At 55.5% G+C, this 20,779-nt stretch overlaps 1 protein-coding gene across 1 annotated transcript; it reads right to left on the reverse strand.

Annotated features, from left to right (window-relative positions):
- Positions 1–628: 628 nt before the first annotated feature.
- PRRX2 (paired related homeobox 2) lies at positions 629–20,544 on the reverse strand. The gene is made up of 4 exons (XM_035016580.1): positions 20,307–20,544; positions 2,920–3,107; positions 2,150–2,328; positions 629–1,081 (listed from the first exon to the last, which is right to left on the reverse strand). The coding sequence occupies exons 1-4, from the start codon at positions 20,542–20,544 to the stop codon at positions 946–948; spliced, it is 741 nt and encodes a 246-aa protein (XP_034872471.1). The 3' UTR covers positions 629–945.
- Between the last annotated feature and the right edge of the window lie 235 nt (positions 20,545–20,779).

A 20,779-nucleotide genomic window follows, 5' to 3' on the forward strand; every position in this document is an offset into this window, starting at 1 on the left:
TCACCCCAGTTTCCTACAAACTCTCTATAAGTGATGTCATTAGCTGGTGGTACGTGTGTCCTCTGTCACCGCCAGTTATCATCTGCAAAAAGGTGGGTGGACTTGGATAAGGTCTTCTGGTGTCCTTGGCTGTTAGGACCACTCCTCTGTCCTTTGACCCGCGTGGGACCTCCACTCTGCACCCCCAGTTCTGGGCCATTTGCCTGGGCCCAGGAGGGTCCCATACCTTCTGCATGCCCAGAGATAAGGGAGTTAATTCCAGCATCTGCCCCCCCCACACACACACAGTCTGGCCAGCCCAGGAATCCATGGTCACCCACCCTGCCCCCCACCATAGAGCAGAGGGGACACTCCCTGCCCAGACAGGGAAGGGATCCTGCCCAGAGTCACATGGCGGGGTTTCTCCCAAACACCTAGGTGCCCGTGGGATCCAGGGCAGGCCTCTGTCCTCCTACCCGACTCCCCACCCGTGGGGCTCTGCCGGATGATGGAGGGCTTCCTTCACAAGAAGGCGCCCACATGAGGGCATCTGGCCCCGGCACGGCTGCAGGCCAGAGCAGGGCCCCAGAAGGCCATCCACTCAATTGCTTCGCTGCCCTTATCCGCCCTCCCTCAAACTTTTTGGGGCTTAAAATTTTTTTTTTATTTCTTAAAGACAAAAGCTTTTCGGTTTTAATACACAAAATAAATGCAGTCCTTGGTGGGCTCCTGCGCCTCTGGCTCAACCCCTCCAAAGGTCATGGGCCAAAGTCTCCCACGGCTGTAGACAAGGGGCTCCCGGCATCTCAGCAGCCTCTTGGGCCCAGGAGTCCGGACTGGAGAGAGGGGCCAGGAGAGCCCAACCAGCCTGTCCTGGGGACAGCGGACAGGAGAAGGTCACTTTCATGTCTGCTCTCTTTGCCGTTGTTAGACCGGGGAGGCAGTGGGGTCCTGGGGGGCTGGCCGTCAGTTCACTGTGGGCACCTGGCTGTGGTGCAGGCTGAACTCCTTGGCCTTGAGACGGAGGCTGGCGATACTGTTGGCCATGTTGACTCCCGGGGTCGCAGGGCCTGAGCCTCCAGGGCTGTAGGGCGGCACCGTGCTGGGGGCGACAGAAGGCACAAGGACATGTAGCTGTGGCTGGCATGCTGCCCAAAGCTGACCATTTCCGGCTGCCTGCCCTGGACCCCGGCCTCTGGTCCTCCTGCCTCCCTCCCCTCCTCACTTGATTCTCCTGGGAAGCCCTCCCCCCAGGGGCTGGGCATAGCTGGGGCTGCAGGATTTGGGGAGGAGTCAGAAACACTCACAGATGGCACCGGGACACAGAGCAGCCTCTGTGGGTTTGTGGGCATCCCTCCCTGGATCAGGAGCCTCCCGAGAGCAGAGCCTGGGTCCTGCTCACCCCCAGTACCTGCGCTGGGCCTGGCGCACAGCAGGATGGAGGGGGAGGGAACACACACCTGTTCAGAAGGATGCCTCTGGGTGGCTCTCCTGCTCCAGGTACGGACAGGGCGGGAGAGCTGGCCACCATGGGCATCATGAGGACTCTGACCGCACAAGCCCACCTGCTGGATCTCGCCTCGCACAAGACCAGGGCTCCAGCACCTCCCACAGACTAAGGGTCAGGTGGCACCCCCTGGAGTTGTGGGTACAGAAACATAACTCCCTAGTACTTCTTCCCTCTTCCTTCCTGCCCTGCCTCCTTTCTCCAGCTTTGACCAGAGCAAAACTGCCTCAGAACTTGGCTCCGGACCCCAGCCAGGCCCCCTGGGCTAGGGAGGCCCTTCCCTCAGCCCTTCGAGCCAGGGAGGTCAGCGCACGGCGCTGGGGCTCTCCTGCCAGCCCAGAAATCTTCCTCCTGGTCTCCAGCTTCCTTAGGGTGACAAGGGTTCTTCATGCCCCCTGCAGACGGGGCACATTCATGCACACACGTGCACACGCACAGTCATGCACACTCCTGATCACGTGCACATACTGATGTGGAAACACTCGTGTGCAACACACACACTCGTGAGCACACACACACACACACACTGGCCCACACCCTACTCGGCCGACAGGGGCTTCAGAGGCGCCTGGGCACCAATCACAGCTCCCTGCGGATCCTCCGAGGCACCTGGGCCCGAAGAGGCCCCACCCCCTCCCCACCGGAAGGGGTTCCTGCTCTCACCTGTAGGGGGACGAGGCGGTCCAGGAAAGATAATCGGGACTCAGGGCGGTGGGCCGGGGAGCCACGGGCTGCTCGATGGCGGCCTCCTGGCTGTAGGACTTGAGCAGCGAGGCGGAGCGGTTGGCCAGCATGGCCCTCTCGTTTCGGCGGAACTTGGCCCGGCGGTTCTGAAACCAGACCTGGGGGCGGGGGAGGCGTGTTGAACGGGGTGCAGCAGGCGGCAAAGGGGGCCCACGTCCTTTGGGATGCAGTGCGTGCCCGCTCTGCCACCCGCTGAGGCCTGGCAGCTTCCCCTCTCTGGGCCTCGGTTTCCTTATCTGTAAAATGGGGATGCTTCTGCGGCGGGCTCAGCGTGCGTCGGAGAAAGGGCGAGGGAACGCGCGGAGGGACGGGAACACGAGCCCCTCGGCTGTTACAAGACTGCGACTGGAGAGGGGCGGGCTGAGCGCTGGGCTCAGGGCTGGCAACGAGCAGACCTTAACACTTGAACACGGCTTTATTCAGCAAAACCTCTCCCCGCCAGGCACTGCTCTAAGCCCTTGACAAACATGCAGAACCCTCTACAAGAGACCGCGTGGTCCTCACTTTCCAGGGAGGCACCTCAACACAGAGAGGTTAAGTAACCTGCTCAAGGCCACACCAGCGGGTAGGTGGCGGGGCTTGGATGTGAAGCCCAGTCCTCGGGGCCTCGGACGCTCCTGCCGCGCAGTGCCTGGCCCCCGCAGCTCCGGGGCCCCGGGGAGGGCCCCCCCGGGGTGCGCAGCGCTCACCTGCACACGCGCCTCGCTGAGGTTGACGCGCCGGGCCAGCTCCTCGCGCACGAAGGCGTCCGGGTAGTGCGTGCGCTCGAACACGCGCTCCAGCGCCTGCAGCTGGCTGCTGTTGAACGTGGTGCGGTTCCGCCGCTGCTTCTTCTTCCGCTTGGCCGCGCCGCCGCGCCCCGGGCTGGGACACTCACCTGCGGAGGGGCCGAGGGTCAGCAGGGGGGTGGGTGGCCGGCCGGGGCCCGCCCCGCGCCCAGAGGTGCGGAGGTGCCAGGGCCCAGAGGGTCACGACGCAGGCATTAGCTTGGCAGTTTGCACGGCGCGCTCTCCCTGAGCCGCCCCGCTCTGCGGATGGACGGTCCGGCCCCGAGAGCAGGAGCAGATCCCTTGAATTCACTCCCTCCTTCATCCCTTCCACACATATTAACTGGGCAGCTGCTGTGTGGCAGGCGCAGTGCCCACGGGGAATAGAATAGTGACCCAAAGCAGTCGGACCCCTATCCTGGAGCCAGGTCACAGGCTCCTGTTGCCACGAGGGACAACTGACCAGGTCAGGGAGGCCCAGGGGACAGCTGAGTATCCTCAGCACCTGGCCTAGGCGTTGGGGCACCGTAAACCCTCCGTGGATATTTGTCGTGGAATTATAACGACACATAACCAAGAACAGGAGTCACAGTTTCTTTCTTTCTTTCTTTCTTTCTTTTTTTTAAAGATTTTATTTATTTATTTGACAGAGAGAGACACAGCGAGAGAGGGAACACAAGCAGGGGGAGTGGGAGAGGGAGAAGCAGGCTTCCCGCCGAGCAGGGAGCCCGATGCAGGGCTCGATCCCAGGACCCTGGGATCATGACCTGAGCCGAAGGCAGACGCTTAACTACTGAGCCACCCAGGCGCCCCATGGAGTCACAGTTTCGAGGGCCCACGGTGGGCAGGCTCTTGAGCACCCACGATCATTGCTCGCAGCAATCCTGTATAGACAATGGAGGCCAGCCTCATCATCCCCAACTTACAGAGGGACAGGGAAGCGGGTTCAGGGAGGCCAAGGTCTCTGGCACGAGTTCAAGCACCCAGTCAGTGGTAGAGGAGGGATTTGAACCATCAAGCTGGTACCAGAGTCCTGGTCCTATTCACCAAACCCACCTGGCTGGCTGCTGAGAGCAACCTTCCAGAAGTCCCCACAATGCAGAAGGGCACCTTTCTGCACCCTGAGCACCTACTGCGTGCCAGGGGCTGTGTGGGGTACTGGGGAGAGATGGAGCAGACTGAGGGAGGCAGGCCCCAGAATAAGACGCCCAGTGCTGTGGGACAAGGGTTACACCAGGGTGCAGGAGGATACTCAGCTCTGGCAGGCGATGGGGAGACAATCAGGGAAGGCTCCTCAGAGGAGATGGTGCTCAAAGTGGGTTTTGAAGGATGTACAAGAATTTTCCAATCAGATCGGAGGGAGGGAGGGCAGACATTAGAGGCAAAGCACAAGAGGTGGGAATGATCAGGGGGTGAACCCCAGCAGAGGAGCTGACCAAGGGTCTATGCTGGCCTCTGATGCAGGATGGGCGGCTCAGGTAAGGACGCCCGGCATAACCCTGGGGAAGGCATGGCGTCAGCAACTATTACCTTTTAGACCCATCCTGTCCCTTGAGGGACGTTTACAGCCACTATTGCCCCATTTCCATTTTATTGAGGGGCGGAACTGGACTTGACTATTTGTCCCCCAGGGCCCAGTTTATTGCCCACTCCTCCAGGGAGCCCTCGTGACCACCTGAGTCCACCTGGGATCCCCCGCTGCACTCACTCCGCACACACGCAACACCATCAAGCTCAGCACTTCCTTATGCATCTGATCTTATTAAAAATGTATATTTTAATAACCAAGTAATGTCAGTGCTTGTCACAGTAATAGATTCAAATACCAGAGAAGGGTCAGAAGTAAAACAAAATACTCGCCTCTCTCCAGCTCTACTCCCCATGCTTTACAAGATTACAAATGTACATTTTAAAAAATTTACAAGCATGAGATCATGCTGAACACCCTGGTGCTTCAACTTGCCTATTGATAATTTTCCAGATACCATTCCATCTCGGCACAACAAATATAACCCTCTTTATGTGGATGGTTCCCCACACTCTATTTTCTCTAGTGTTCCCTCCCTCCATCTGGAGGAACTTATTTTTTATTGTATTTTTTTTAAAGATTTTATTTATTTATCCGAGAGAGAGAGAGAGATCGCTAGCAGGGGGAAGCGGCAGAGGGAGAAGCAGACTCCCGGCTGAGCAGGGAGCCCCACTTGGGACTCTATCCCAGGACCCGGGGATCATGACCTGAGCTGAAGGCAGACGCTTAACCAACTGAGCCACCCAGGCGCCCAGAACTTATTTTTTAAAGCAGTTTTTGCTTTATCCTTCCAGCATTGCTTTTTGCAAATATAATAAAACACTCCTTTCCACAGCTCCCAAGCACTTGGCTGGGGGACTACCCCATGGTTTATTCTCCCAGAGCCCTATTGATGGACACCTGGCGCATTTCCAGTCTTTTGCCACTAAAAGAATGCCACAACGAAGAACCACACGCAAACATGATTTTCTATTTTTGCCAGTACATATTTGGGACAGATTCCTAGAAGCGGGATTGCTGGGCCAATGAGAAAAATGCTAGAGGTGGCCAGATTCCCCCATAAGGCTTCCCACCAGCAGTGTATGGGAAGGTCTGTTTTGCCCCGTTTGGACAACAGAACATATTGTCAACCTTTTGGAGCTGAGTCCATACCTTGTAGTTTTGCTTCCCCAGTTACACAGTCCCTTAACATGTCCAATATTCTTCGCACAATGCTGGGTATTTGCTCTGCTGAGCATCTAGAACATTCCAGGCCCAGTGATGAATACCACTCAATCCCTGTTTTCAAAGAAGCTCCCACGTTAGCAGGGTTTATTGACTCTTGAGCAACCAACTGATTCGATTTGAGGCTGAAGCGTTCCATGAGACTGGTAAATAATAATCGTGGGAGCCGATGGGGGTCCTGTCAGGCAGGACACAGGGCGGTCCCTGGGAAAAGATGACCTTACAGCTGAGTTTGGACTGGTAGTTCTCTACTGAGGACAATTCTGCCTCCAGGGGACACCTGACAGTGTCCGGAAACATTGCTGATGGTCAGGACTGGGGGTGGGAGGTGCTACAGGTGTTGAACAGGTAGAGGCCGGGGCTACTAATAAACGCCCTTCAGGACAAGGACAGGCCCCCACACCAAAGAATCAACCCGTTCACAGTGCTCACGGCGCTGGCCTAGCTGGGCCTTCAGGACTGTTGCAAACGCAGGAGTCACATGTGGGGGCAGGGGGTGGTGGGGAACGTGAGTGGCCCGAAGGGAGCCGCCTCGTCCCCTGGCCGGGCTCCAGCCTTCTCTCCTCGCCCCTCTCCTCCAAGAAAAGGCGAAGATGGATGAGAATGCCTGGTGCCTGTGAATGTCTCTGTGCCCTGCGTCCCTATCCCCTGGAGTGGGAGGAAAGCTAAACTAAAACAACAAAGGCCCACGAGCTGAAAACCGGGTGGTGATCAATAGCCCCAAAGCAGGACAGAAGCTTCTGGAACACCAGCCATCCCAGAGATTATTTCCATCCCCCTCTAGGCAACGCTGTTTGGGCACACACCCAACGCAGGAGGCATTTCAGCCAAAAAAGGAGACTTTTTTTCGAGAAGTTTCTGAGCAGTTCAAAACGGAGGGTGTTTAAATGAAAACCATTTTGCAGCTTTCGCCCCCGCCAAGTGGGCGCCGGAAGAAACAACTCGGCTCTTTCGCTGGTTAAACTGTGTGGTGACTTGGAGCCGAAACCCTCACTCAAAGGCATTTAGCGCCGGGCCCCCCGACAACCCCAGGCCTCCCACACCAACACCAGCTGGCCTCCTCCCGTGTCTGGGATCCACTCTCTCTGGGGTCCCATCAAGGCAGCTCTGATGGGGCCCACGCTCAGCAAAAGCTGGTTTAGCCCACGAGTCGTGCCAAGCGTTACCCATGCTTCCATGCACTGAATCTCTGCCCCCGGGGGAAACTGAGGCCAAGGTTGTCCCTCTGGGTTGGAATTCCTGTTTGTCCAAAGGCTCAGCCGGCCCAGGCTGCGGGGGGGTCTCCTCCCTCATCCACCTTGCTCCTAGGGAAGGGGACCCAGGGGTCTGTCGCAATCTCAGTCCTGGCTCTAGAAGGCTTAGAGCCTCACGTCACCTCACTGGTGTGGAAATGCCCCTTGATCTCCATCCTGGCCTGGGGAGGGGGCGGGTAGGGGGATGGGAAGACAGAAGTACGTCCCTCGGCACCTCTTTGTTCCAAAGGAAGACCTCACCTCTGGGAGCTGTGAGGGACAATGGCTTGCTTAAAGTCACACAAAGTTCCTATGAGGAGCAGGGTTTAACTCGGTGCCGAGAGCAGAGGAATTGCTCAATAAATGGTCACTACCCTCAGCTTTGTTGCTTCTGGGCAAGTGGTTTTGTGCCCGAGGTCAAGGGTGTTTCTCCCCAGCCCTTTGGTCCCGTCGCCCCAGCCCGCAGTAGGAAAGATGGTCCCCCCGCGGGGTGCCTGGGCGGCTCAGTCGTTAAGCATCTGCCTTCGGCTCAGGTCATGATCCCAGGGTCCTGGGATCGAGTCCCGCGTCGGGCTCCCTGCTCCGCGGGAAGCCTGCTTCTCCCTCTCCCACTCCCCCTGCTTGTGTTCCCTCTCTCGCTGTGTCTCTCTCTGTCAAATAAATAAATAAAATCTTAAAAAAAAAAAAAAAAGAAAGACGGTCCCTGCTGTAGGCAGCCGAGGCCAAGGACACCTCAAGCAGCGTCCTTCAGGTGACCCAGGACTCGACCTCTGCTTTCCAGCGGATGTGCTGGATATTTGTGACCCGAAGCTCCTGAGTCACCTCCTGAGAAATGGGTGGTGGTGGGCCTGTGTGTCCCCCGGGGAGGGGGCTCCACGCTGGGACTTTCAAACATTTGGAAATGAAATAAATAACTCACTAAGCCTCCGGCCAGCGATTACTGGGGCCCCGTTCTTTCCAAGTCGGGCTGTGCCCCAAATCTCCTTTTGTTCGGTAAAAGTCCCGCTTTTCTCCAGGGTTCAGAATGAAGCCCAAACCCGCCCGCGTTTACACGGGCTGCTTAGGTGCAGTCGTGAGGGGCTGGATCGGGGCGGGAGAGAAATGTATTCGGATGGGGGGAGGCCTGCCACCCTCTCTCTCCCTTAAAACCAAATTACTTCGTCCCCGATTACATTACAATATAAAAAAATGACTTGTGCACAGTTTTCTGCCATTAAATTATTTCACACATACCATTTATTTGGCCGACTGTGGGCCAAAGACATTTAAAAACTCTGCTCTCAGCCAAATGATCAAGTGTTCCTGGCTCCTCTCCCCTGCACCCATGGTTTTTCTTATTCCGTGTAATTTAAGGGTCTAAATAGTCTGGAGGGAATTAACTGCAAATTCTTCCTAAGACAAATAAACCCAGCCTCTTCGTTTCTGCCTTTCCCAAGCTGTTGAGAGACACTCTCTGTTTGTTTTTGCCTCAAATAGTCAGTTTGCTCCTGACCCCGGGGCCGTGGCGAACTCCAACCCAAATAAATAACTTTTATTAATTAGCATTTATTCTGACCAAATGAGCAGCCCCTCTCCCCCCTCCGATGTGATCTCTGCCAACACGTTCACAAAAATAAACAGTGGGTCCCCAGGACCTTGATGTGGATTTAACAAATTAACACCGGGCCTTGGTCAAAGGAGCTCCAAGCTGCAGAAATATTTACAGGCAGGAAAGTCTGAGGAAGGAAGTAGAGGTGGAGGGCCCGGAGGGGCCTGCAAAGGCTTCAGCCCCCACTCGCAGGTCTCCTGGAAGAGATGAGGGTTCCTTTGAAGGACCCCTGGTTCTCCCTTGTCGGGCTCAGACGAGAATTCTGGAAACTGCCCTGAGCTGTCACTGAGAGCCACCAGGAGGCGCTGAGGGTAATCGCTCACCTCCTCAGCGGGGAGAAGGAAGAGGCTGGACAGCCCAGTGGTTAAGGAGGCAAGAGCCACCCCCCGCAACTCCCCCCCCCCCCCCCCCGCCACCCCGGCTCGCCAGCGGAGTGGCTGAGGGCAAATCTTTGAACAGCTCCCAGCCTCGGGAATCTCCCTGAAAAATGGGAACAAGGAACTACCTCATTAACCCTACACGGGGCTCTTAGCCCGATTTTACAGATAAGGAAACTGAGGCTCCCCGGGTGAAGCAACATGCCAAAGCCATAGGACTAGGAAAAGCCGGAGCTGGGATTTGAACCTGCAGGTGAGCACAGAGCCCAGGCTCTTAGCCCCCTTGATGTGGGGCAGCCGGCCCTAAGAGGGTCTGCACCCCCTGTTCCTCCTGCAGGGGGATTTCTGAGGGTCTCTCCAGGGGCTTAGGTGAATGCGTGCAACCAGGAGGAAGGAGACTGAAGGCCGCAGAGATGTTTCTGGAGCTGGGTGGGGTGCGTGCCGGAGCTCCTGGGCACACAAGCCGGGGCCTGGAGAAGCACGCAGGAGGGAAAGGCATGCAGGCTGCCCAGCCGGTGAGACCTACCGGGGCAGGGCCACTGTCAGGCATGACACTGAGTCAGGCCAGCAACATTAGAAGGAAGAAAGGAAGGAGTGACAGGAAGGAGGAGGAAGGAGAAGAAGCATGGTCCCTGAAGCCCTTCCCGAGGCAGTCAGCCCCACTCCAGCCAGGATCCCAAGCAAGGAAAGTAAGAGCTGGTTTCATGTCCAGCCAAGCTGACCTTGGTCCCGGACACTGAGCGACCAGGCCTAAGACACAAAGGAGGGGCTCAGGTCCTCTGGGGAGATCACACAGGCAGACTTCCTAGCATGACCTCCCTGGAAGCCCCCAACAGCCTCAAGAGGGTCAGGCAGGCCCATCTCTGTCCTAGAGAGAAGACAGAGGGAAGCCCAGAAGGGGCCAGGACCTACCCAGGGTCACACAGCAAAGAAAGCCCACTCCCCTGGCCCTTTCTTTTCTTGATACATCCCTCGTAGCCAGTTGCCAGGGACAATGGAGAGAAGAGGTAGCCCCAGCCCCAGCCCAGCCCTGGGCATGGTGGACACAACAGAAGGATGGAGCCTTTCTCTAGAGGGCCTTTCTGGCTCTATCCACTGGATGGGCCCGGTCCTCAGGAGGGCGCGGGGCTGCTGTCCCGGGTTTGCAGCCTCCTTGAGGTTGGTACTCACATTGGACATACACACCCCTCACTTGCGGACCCCTGCGTATATCGTTCCTGGGCTCGCAACCCCTCCTTTCTCCCTCCCTGACTCCCCTTCATGTCTCAGCAGAATGCCACCTCCTCGGGGAAGCCATCCTAGACCCCCTGTTGTAGCTGTGTCACACTGTTGAGTAAATGTGGGGTCATTTGTCCAACAGGGCCTGGAACTTACTATTTTTTGTCCCTCTGGAACCTATCACAGGGCCTGGCTTAAGGTAAACACTTCACAAATATTTTTTGAGTGTTGAGTAAATGAATGAATGAACAACCTGGGACTCTCACGCCCAGACTCCCGTCCCCGCCCCCAGGCCAGTGACCAGTATGGTTACAAGGGAGCCTAAGCAGGCGTGGGCTGACCCTGCAGTCCGGAGGAGACTGGGGGAGGCTCCCACAGATCCCCTAGAAACCTCAGCAGAGTCCTAGATGCACAGTTGCCAAGCATCTGGGTCTCTCTGGGGTCTGGAGCCTGTCCCTTCCATGCACAAAGGCCACGACGTGCTGCATACACTTCCACAGGATGACTGGACCCCCTCAGAAGACCCAGTGGAGGGGCCCGGGCACCAATGGGATCTGCCTCACTAGACAGCATGAGCTCCTACCCACCGCAGGGCCTTTGCCCAAGCTGTCCCCTCTACCTGGAGCACTGCACCATTTCTGCCTGACTCAGGCTTACCCAGTTTTTAGTCTGAGCCTAAATCCCCTGCCCTAAGAGGTTTTCCCAGCCCCCAGGCCAGGCCAGATCTCCTCGTTACAGGCTCTTGGGCCCTCTCCGTCTCCCACACATCTGTAATGAAGTAGTTTTTCTCTTTTGGTTTATCTACTTTGTGCCTGTCTCTTCCATTTAACTCAGCACTAGGAAGGCAGGGACTGGGTTTGCCTTGTCACCCCATAGCCCCAGGACCGGGCAAGAAGTTTGGTTTCAAAAATATTTCTGAATGATTGATTATGTAAATGAAGGAATGCCTCATCCCAGAAAACAATGGGAAATCCCAACATCCAAAGCCAGTTTGCCTTCCCCTCCGAAAGGCCAGACAATGGTTACTTAGATGTGACACCCACAGCACACGCAGTTAAAGAAAGATGAAGCAGACTTCATCAAAATTCAAACTTTAGTCAACACCATCAAGAAAGTGAAAAGACAACGTACAGAATGGGGAAAAGGTTCACAAATCGTATGTTTGGCAAGGGGCTTGTATTTAGAAGATATTAAGAACGCTTGAACTCAACAATAAAAAGACAAGTCATCTAATTAAAAATGAGCAAAGGATCAGGGTGCCTGGGTGGCTCAGTCACTTAAATGTCTGACTCTTGTTTTCGGCTCAGGTCATGATCTCAAGGTGGTGGGATCAAGCCCCTTGTTGGGCTTTGCGCTCAGCGTGGAGTCTGCTCCAGATTCTCTCCCTCTGCCCTTCCCCGAGCTCGTGCGTGCTAGCTCTCTCTCAGATAAGTAAAATAAATCTTTAAAAAAATGAGCAGGGGCGCCTGGGTGGCTCAGTCGTTAAGCATCTCCCTTCGGCTCAGGTCATGATCCCAGAGTCCTGGGATCGAGCCCCACATCGGGGTCCCTGCTCCTCGGGAAGCCTGCTTCTCCCTCTCCCACTCCCCCTGCTTGTGTTCCCTCTCTCTGTGTGTCAAATAAGTAAATAAAATCTTTAAAAAAAAAAGAGAGAGAGAGCAAAGGATCTGAATAGACATTTTTCCAAAGAAGATATATAAATGGCCAACAAGCATGTGGAAAGATGCTCATCATTAGTCATCAGGGAAATGCAACTCGAAACCACCATGAGACACCACTTCACACCCAGTATGATGGCCAGTATCAAAAGACAGATATTAACAAGTGTGAGCAAGAATTTGGAGAAATTGGAACCCTCGTGCGCCGCTGGCGGGAATATAAGATGGTGCAGCCATTTCGGAAGAGAGGCTGATAGGTCTTCAAAATGGTAAATACAGAGTTACCATCTGACCCAGCAATTCCACTCGTAGGTATAAACCCAAGAGAAGTGAGATGCATACCCACACAAAAACTTGTATACGAATGAACGTTACTTATAATAGCCCAAACTTGGAATCAACCATCCATCAGCCGATGAATGGGTCCACAAACCATAGTCTGTCCACACAAGGGAATGTTTTTTGACTGTGAAAAGGAATTAAGTGCTGATTCGTGCTACGACACGGACGAACCCTTAAAAACATTACTTATGCTTAAGAATATTATGCTAAGTGAAAGACGTAAGTGCCATCCGTGAAAGGCTGTATAATGTATGATTCCAATTTTAAGAGATGTCCAGGGGCGCCTGGGTGGCTCAGTCGGTGAAGTGTCTGCCTTTGGCTCAGGTCATGATCCCGGGGTCCTGGGATGGAGCCCTGCATCGGGTTCCCTGCTCAGCGGGGAGCCTGCTTCTCCCTCTCCCTCTGCCTACTGCTCTGCCTACTTGTGATCTCTCTCTCTGTCAAATAAATAAATAAAATTAAAAAAAAAAAAGAAGGAAAGAAAGAAAGAAAGAAATGTCCAGGAAAAGTAAATCTAAGGAGACAGAAAGTAGGTCAGTGGCTGCTAAGGCCTGGTGGTGGGGAGGATTGAGGTGGGGAGGGAAGGAGGATGACTAAAGGGTGCAGGGGTTTTGGGGGTGCTGCTGGAAATGTTCTAAAATCGTGGTGATGGTTGCACAAATGAATATATTAAAAATCACTGAAGTACACACTTTACACACTTTAAATGGTATGTGAATTATATCTCAATAAATTGTTCTATAAAAAGAAGTACACAGGAAAAGGCGGAGGGGGCAGAGAGAGCCACTGGGATTGGTAGAGAAAGGAGCCCCCCTGCACTGGGGCAAGGGGACCCCGGGAGGGGCGTGAGAGTGGGGGACATAATTGGCTAAGGCCCAGATGATGGCTCAGCCCTGCGGGTTTAACCCCAGAGCCGCTCTGGGTCCTGGTCTTTGGGGAAACCTTCAGTGAGAAAGCTGCCAGGAGGCGGGTTCCTGGGACAGAACGTCTCCACATGGGGGCTGCCACAGCAGGCCCACTCGGGGAAGCCAGGGGGGCAGATACAGGTGAGGCCAAAGCTACCTCTCTGGCCCAGGAGCCTTTGAAAAATGGGGTCATTGGGCCCAACGAGGGGAGCAGAGACAAAGCTACCAGGCAGAGAATATCTGTGTCCTATTCTCAGGCACAGAAAAGGCCCCGGAGGTCAAGGCCAGCTATGGCTGACCATCTCAAAGGTTCTGGGTTTCCCGAGCCTCCCCTCGTGCCCCCCAGGCTTCTGGGTTCCAGGGCCTGACTGCTCTGGCTTCAGCAGCCCAAGAGTCCAAGAGTTCAAACTTCCAGGCTCCTCTGGCCACATCTGTGGTCGGCCCAGCCTTCTCCACTCCCCAGACCCCGAAACCACCTCCAGAAAGTGGGGGCACCTGGCTGAAGTGGGGCCCCAGGGGGGATGGGAGTCGGGAGAGACAGGAGCAGCCCTCTGCTCAAAATTTGGTCTGAGAAGGAGGTTAGGGTCTGTCCGTCTGGTTTTAATCTAAGGTTGGTGGCCAAATGCCAAATTTATCGTAAGACTTACATTTTAATAAGGGGTTGGTATTTGGAGGAAAGCTGCCCTCCTTAACCATTTCCAGACCAGGGTGAAGTTGCTGCTCAGGGGCCAGTGTGGGGTTTTGCCTCCCAGTTAAGAGCCCGAGGGCCTCTCGAGGCCTGGAGCCAGCACCCGCTGGGAGTCAGGATGAGCGCTGGTGGCCGGGAAGAGAGATGTTCCGACTTCCCGTAGCTTGGTTCTCAAGCCAACCCACCAAAGCTCTGGGGCTCAAGCCTGTGACTCTTGTCTTCTCCAGGACTCAGACCTAAAGGGACCTTACAGCCCCTTATTTTTGCAGATGGGGAAACCGAGGCAAGTCGGGGTGGCACTGACCTGGTCAAGGGCTCCCAGCAAGGCAGTGGGATCCCAAGTTCTACCCACTATAGTCCCACACCTGAGGATAGACGTTTGCCTCCTCCCTGCTCCCTCTGTCCCTGGGTTGGGGTGGCGGGTGTTGGGGGGGTACTTAGGAGCTGACCATTGACCCAGCAATCGGGCATGTTTGGGGGCAGTGGGGGACAGGCAACCAGCAGCCCACCCAGAGAGCAAATGACTGCCTCCCCCTGCCCTCCACCACTTCCCTTCCCCCCGGCCCCCACCCCGCATCTGAAAATGAGGAAAACTCCCCCTCCCCCTCCCTCTTGGGCCCTCAGTTTCGCCATCTGTGCAGTGAGGGCAACAAGGGGGCTATTCCTCCCAGTCAGGGCGGCACAGAGAGGACGGAACAGTCCGGGGCTTTCCTGAGAAGGTGCTAGACGCGGTGGGACTTTACACAGACAACTATTCTCCCCACTAGTATTTATTCTTCCCAAACGATGGCTCACTGGTCCTTCCCCTCTTGCGCTGGTGAGCCCCTTGAGGAATCTGAGGAATTCTATGGGCCCTTCCCCCAGAAAAACACAGGTGCACACACAGTCTCGCATGCAACTTTGGGTGATTCACAGGCTCTCTGAATCCTGTCCACAGACCCCACCCTGTAAAGTCAGCTTCATGGAAAGGCAAGTTTCTTTGGCCCCAGAAGAACGTGTCCCACTGCCCCCTGTTCCATCTGGGGGTCCCCAGCAGCCCTCTCCCCCGCACAGCGAGCAGCCAAGACCGAGGCCAGGGCCATGGGCCCCCTCCTCCGGGGCTGGCTGGCGGGAGCTCGCGGAACCCTGGTTCTGGAACCACGCTGCGCTCCCTGAGAGGCTGACCTTTAAAGCATCGCTGGAGGGCTTTTATGACCCGTTTGTGAGTTCCAGGCACGCTGGAAAATGTGTTTGAGGCTCCAAGGAGCCCCCAGGGCCCTCTGGAGTGTCCCTGCCTCTCTCCCCACCACAGCTGGGCCTATGGGTGGGGACAGAGGACTCCTTCCCCACCCTTTTCTTTTTCTGTTTGGCTTCCATTTACTCAACCTTATTATGTGCCTGGCACTGGGTTAGAAAGTCCCGCCTTCTGAAATGGGGCAGGCGCCGTCGTTAAGCCCTGTTCTCAGTGGGGGACGGTGAGGTTCAGAGAGGTGAGGGAACCGACCCAGGTCACACAGCCAGGCTGTGAGGAGGCAGCGATTTATGCCCAGGCTGTCTGTCCCCAAAGCCACCCTTGCTCTCTGGAGGAAAGCAGCCCTGGTTAACCATTTCTAGACCAGGGTGAAGTTGCTGCTAAGGGCCCAGCATGGTTCTTCTCTCCCATTGGCGAGCCCCGAGGGCCCCGCGAGGCCCACAGCCGTTCCAGATTTCCGCGGTTCCGTTGACCTCTCTGCAACTTGAACAAATCTGATCCCTCTGCCCACACCCGCTCACCTCATTGGCCCTGTTGCCCTCAAGGCTGACGATCCCCTGCCGTGTGTCAGCGGGCTGGTGCCTGTCTGCATCCCAGCAACCACCAGCCTGCCCAGCAGCGGGCACACTCAGAAGCTGGGCACAGAGCCATCTGCGACACCCCTAGTGTGTTCCTGGTCACACCCTAGAAAGTTCTCTGCTATGGTGAGCCATAGTCCATCTCCCTGTGGGTCGCCCCAGTTGTCTGGGGACTCTTCTCCAGAAGGGCTGCTAACACTCGAAGGCAGGTTTTCCAATGCCTTCACGCATGACTCTGGGAACCTGCCGGCCCCTCTCACCACCCCTGGGGTGCCCGGTGGAGGGGCTGACATCAGGTCTTCCTAATTTCTCACAGGGGTGTCCACTGACAGTTTGCTTCAGAACTTCTGGGAAGCTTGTTAAAAATGAACATTCCCGGGGGGCGCCTGGGTGGCTCCATCGGTTGAACGTCTGCCTTCGGCTCAGGTCATCTACTGGATCTCAGGGTCCTGGGATCCAGCCCCGAGTCAGGCTCCCTGCTCAGCGGGCAGACTGCTTGTCCTTCTCCCTCTGCCCCTCCCCCACTCACGCTCACGCGTGCGCTCTCTCTCTCTCTGTCTCTCAAATAAATGAATAAAATCTTAAAAAACAAAACAAAAAAACCCAAAGGACATTCCCATCTCATCCTACGGGATTCCAATCCAGCAGGCTCCAGTCCAGCTGGGAATCTGCAGCCGACTTTCTCCCACCCTATAGTTTAGCAACCGTGGGGTTCAGGACAGCAAACTGGGAATGACCCAGTTCAATATGAAAAATGCCAATTCACGCTCTAGGTCTGCACTGTCCCATGGGGTAGCTGCTACGTGCAGCCCTCCCAATTTTCACTGATGCGAATGAAATGACAGTCCTCAGTCCCCCTAGCCACACTTCAAGGGTTTAATAGCCACACATGGCTAGAGGCTCCCGCACTGGACAGCACAGATCGGGAACATTTTCACTATTTCACTATTACAGAAAGTTGTATTGGATGGAGCTGCTCTAGAATTCCAATTTTTCTTCTTTTTTTAATGGAGAGGGAACAACCATAACAAAGACCAGCATTGAAGGATATTTGAGAGGAGAAAAATCATCCCTAAATCCCACCATGTCGACATACCTGCTTAATTTTTTGTGGACTTTTTGGCCCATGTCCACATGTATCCAGCTTGCACATGAGTCCACTTACAGTGTGCATGAATATCATTTCCTTTTTTGGATGGGATATTGATGAAAAGGCCAGGATTAAGATCAGACATACCCAGGGACAGCGTGTGTGGTTGCACAGGTTGTGCACTGCACAACTCCAAGGGCACCATCCCCACAGATTATAGTATAGCTGGTGCCCCCTCTAGTTATGCAGTGGACAACCCTTTAGACCATACCTGCTTTCTTGAAATAGCTGCATTCAAGTTCTGGCTTCAAGTCGCACCAGCTACGTGAGCTCTGTGGACAAGTGGCTTCACCTCTCTGAGTCTGGTTTCCTCACTGTAAATGTGGACAGCAGTACCTAAAGTGCTTAGATAATATCTGGTGCCTAGGAAGCGCTTGAGTCACTTCGCTATTATGTCGGTGACTATTACGACCTCACAATTTTTTTTAAAAGATTTTATTTATTTTATTTGATATAGAGATAGAGTGAGAACACAAGCAGGGAGCAGAGGGAGAAACAGGGTCCTCACTGAGCAGGAAGCCTGATGTGGGGCTGGATCCCAGAACCCCGGAATCATGACCTGAGCCAAAGGCAGATGCTTCACCAACTGAGCCACCCAGGTGCCCTCTACCTCACGATTTTATGGAGCAGATTCAGTGAGATAAGGCCGGTAAAGTGCCCTTTGCTGGGAGTGGCACCGCCCAGGGCTGAGCACATGTTGCTAGATATTCGCGTAATCTCCACCCTCATGTGTTGCTTGAGATTCACGTAATCTCCACCCTCTTAGACAGGCTCAGTTGTGGTTGCCTCATTTCACCTAGTGGGTATACCAAAACTGCTTAACTCGTCATTTCCCTCTTGTGGGACATTTGGATTCTTTACAATTCTTCTCTATTGCAAATGATGTGGAAATCGCTCGTTTCTTTGTCTTTCCACTGGATTTCCAAACCCCGCCTACTTCGAGGGAAGTTCTCACAGCTGCATCCTCCTCTCTGCCAGGACCTTCCGGCTCTTTCTTGCCACTGAGTCAGCCAGAACAGGCTCCCCACACAAGTATAAAGGCTGATTCACCCAGCACAACGGTTAAGAGCTGGACTTTGGAATCAGCCTGCCTGGGTTCAAATCCCAGCTTCACTGCTGTGTGACTCTGAATAAGCTACAACCTTTCTGTGCTTCAGTTTTCCCATCTAGCAAATGGAGAAAATATTATATCCCCCATAGAGCTGGGATGAGGATTAAGTGAGTTAATGTATATAAAATTCTTAAAACAGTGCCTGGGATCTGGGTAAGTGCTAAATCACATTAGCCATTAGTGTATTTATTTGGAGTCAGATGGGTCTAGGTTCGAGTCCCAGACTTGCCATATATTGGCTGTGCAACCTTTTGGCAAGGTACTCAACCTCTCTGAACCTCATGTTTGTATCTGTGGAGTGGAGACTTTGGCTACCGAGAGGATCACGCGCACGCACACACACACACACACACACAGAACAGAGGCTGCCCTGAAGCTGCCCCAGGAGTCTTTCATAGATCCTTCATGGATGCTTCCAGAGAAGCTGGGTTGGATCCAGCAGGAAGCCTTGAGACTGAACCCCAGAGATTGACCTTGTCTTTTTATTTTTTTATTTTATTTTTTTTTTATTTTTAAAGATCTTTTATTTATTTGACAGAGAGAGATACAGCGAGAGAGGGAACACAAGCAGGGAGAGTGGGAGAGGGAGAAGCAGGCTCCCCGCTGAGCAGGGAGCCCGACGCCGGCTCGATCCCAGGACCCTGGGATCATGACCTGGGCCGAAGGCAGATGCTTAACGACTGAGCCACCCAGGCGCCCCTGACCTTGTCTTTTTAGTCTCAGCACCTGGCACATAGTAGGTGCTTAATAAATACCGAAAGCAAAAATATGAATGGCTGAATGCATGCATGCATGAATGAATGAGGGAATGGAATTTGGGTCCCAGGGGAGATAATCCCAATTCTGTGCCTGTCCAGATACGTCAAGACTTTTATGCACTATAGATTGGGATAAAGTATTACAAGATTTCCCACTTTCCTGACCCTCCTATCTGTAGAAACTAATGTATTTATGTTTCTCTAAATTTAGGAGCCAGAGTATGATCCAGAGAAATCCCCCTCCCAAAGGGAAAGGCTTCAGCCTGGCTTTGCTGGTACTCAAGGTCAAAGGAACAGGGGCATCATTCTTCTCTCGTAGGGGAGGTGGGTAGTGGGGGGGCTGGAGCCACATCCGCCTGCCCTGAAAGGCGAGGGATCGGGGGGACTTGATAGGAGGGGCAGGCAGCTGGTTATCCCGAGGCCCTTTCCAACGGGGTCCAGCATCCTCCCTTCCTAAAAGTTGGGGACCACCTTGTTCCTTGAGCCTTCAAATGCAAAGGAAATTTGATCCCGAGCCCAAAGTTTGACCTCCAGAGTCTGACAGCCTGGATTGGACTCCCACCTCCTCCACTTTGCAGCTCTGTGACCTTGAGCTTATCACTGCTCCTCTCTGGGCCTAGTTTCCTTATGAGCGATGTGATGCGTTCCAACAGGACGGTAGTCCTGTTGCACAGGGAGAATCCACTGCAGCTCCAGCCAATGGCCAGAGCTTTGGCCCTCTAGGTCTCACCTCCTCCGAGCCATTCAGAGCCCCTGGAGATGGTGCGGGAGTCCCCACCCCACAGGCACCTAAAGTATTGGTGTGCATGGGGCTGACACTCCCTTCCCCCACTCAGCATCCCAGCTCCCCACTTGCAGAACAAGGAAGGGTGCAAGGCCAGGAACATCCACTCTTTCCACATATCTTCAAAGGTTTTCTATGAAACACTCTTCCCACAAGTCCGGGAAGGACTGCAAACCAAGGGACCACCCCAAACCCCAAGGCCCTGGGTGAGGGCGCCTCCTCTGCAGCCAGACTGGGCTGGCTCAGACTGACAGCACCACCCTGTCCTGTGCTTCCTCTCTGATCTCAATGCCGCCTCCATCTAGGGGGACCAAAGTGCCCCCTTCCCACCCCCACCTCCCATCTTCCTAACCCCCCCTGCTGGGAGTGGTCGCTGACGGGGCACTCCGGGGAGCCCGTGTGGTGAGACCTGAGAGCTCAGGCCCCAGCTCCCTTGCTCACCACAGGACCCCAGAGGAGGCCCAGGGAGGCAAGGAGGTGGTCCGGAAGAGCAGGGCACCCCAAGTTGCCCCGGAGAGGGGTGGGGCATGGGACTGACCCACAGCCAGGGCTGAAGACCATCCTGTGGTTGATGCAGATTTGGTGCCAAGCTGGGACAGGCCTCAATGAAATCCTTGTATTTACCCCAGTGGGTGAAAACCCCCCCTTGCGAATCCATGCGTTTAAAAGGCGCCAACCCCTACATTTCCTTCGCCCCATTTCCTGCTCCCCTCCCCCCACTCTGGCATTTCGCAGTATGGCCCAAACTCCTCAATCTTAGGGGAAGCTCTGACTCAGAACTTTAAAAATCTTACACACAAACTTAAGAAAACAAACTTGGGGGTGGGGGCGGGAAGCGTCCCCGGTCCTTGACGGGGGGGGGGGGGGGAAGGGGGGCTGGGCTTTCCAAGAGGCCATCCTTCCCTCCTGGGGATCTAGGCCAGCGGGCTGGGCGGACCCCACCCGGGGAAGCCCAGCGTCCCGGGGGTCGCTTTCCCCGCCCGGCGGGGCGCGTCGGCGCTCGGCTGGCGGCTGGGGCCTGGGGTCGCTTGTTCGCACACGCGGGTCGCCCCGAAAGCCAGGGGGTGCCCGGCCCGGCGCGCCAGCCGCCGCCCGCCCCGCCCGGCCATGTGCGCGCCAGCCCGTGCGTGCGAGCGCGCCGCGCCGGTGGCGGCCAGAGCGGCGCCGCGGCACATCTGGTTCCAGGCGAGCCCCTGGCGCCTGCCTCGCCGCAGACCCGCGGCCCAGACACACAGACGTTAATAGATCGGCGCGCCCGGCCCCGCGCCGCCCGCGCCCGCCGCCGCCAAGCTGCCGAGTGGGCGTGCGAGGCGGCCGCCCGCGCGGAGGGGTGGGGCGCGGAGGGGTGGGCGCGGGGCGCGCGGGGCCGGGGCGCCGCGCCCGCCCTCCCCCCCCCCCCCCCCCCCCCCC

Source organism: Mirounga leonina, unplaced genomic scaffold (assembly GCF_011800145.1).
Source record: "Mirounga leonina isolate KUSES-001 unplaced genomic scaffold, KU_Mleo_1.0 Mir_170, whole genome shotgun sequence".
Classification (NCBI taxonomy): domain Eukaryota; kingdom Metazoa; phylum Chordata; class Mammalia; order Carnivora; family Phocidae; genus Mirounga; species Mirounga leonina.

Bases quoted from the DNA above. Each gene is read 5' to 3' on its own strand.
- PRRX2 (XM_035016580.1), bottom strand. From the start codon at position 20,544: ATGTGCCGCGGCGCCGCTCTGGCCGCCACCGGCGCGGCGCGCTCGCAC. The intron at 3,108-20,306 runs GTCCGCCCAGCC...GCCCCTCCGCAG, and splicing joins GCTGGGCTTCCCCGGGTGGG to GTGAGTGTCCCAGCCCGGGG. The intron at 1,082-2,149 runs GTGAGAGCAGGA...TGTCGCCCCCAG, and splicing joins ACCGCCTCGTCCCCCTACAG to CACGGTGCCGCCCTACAGCC.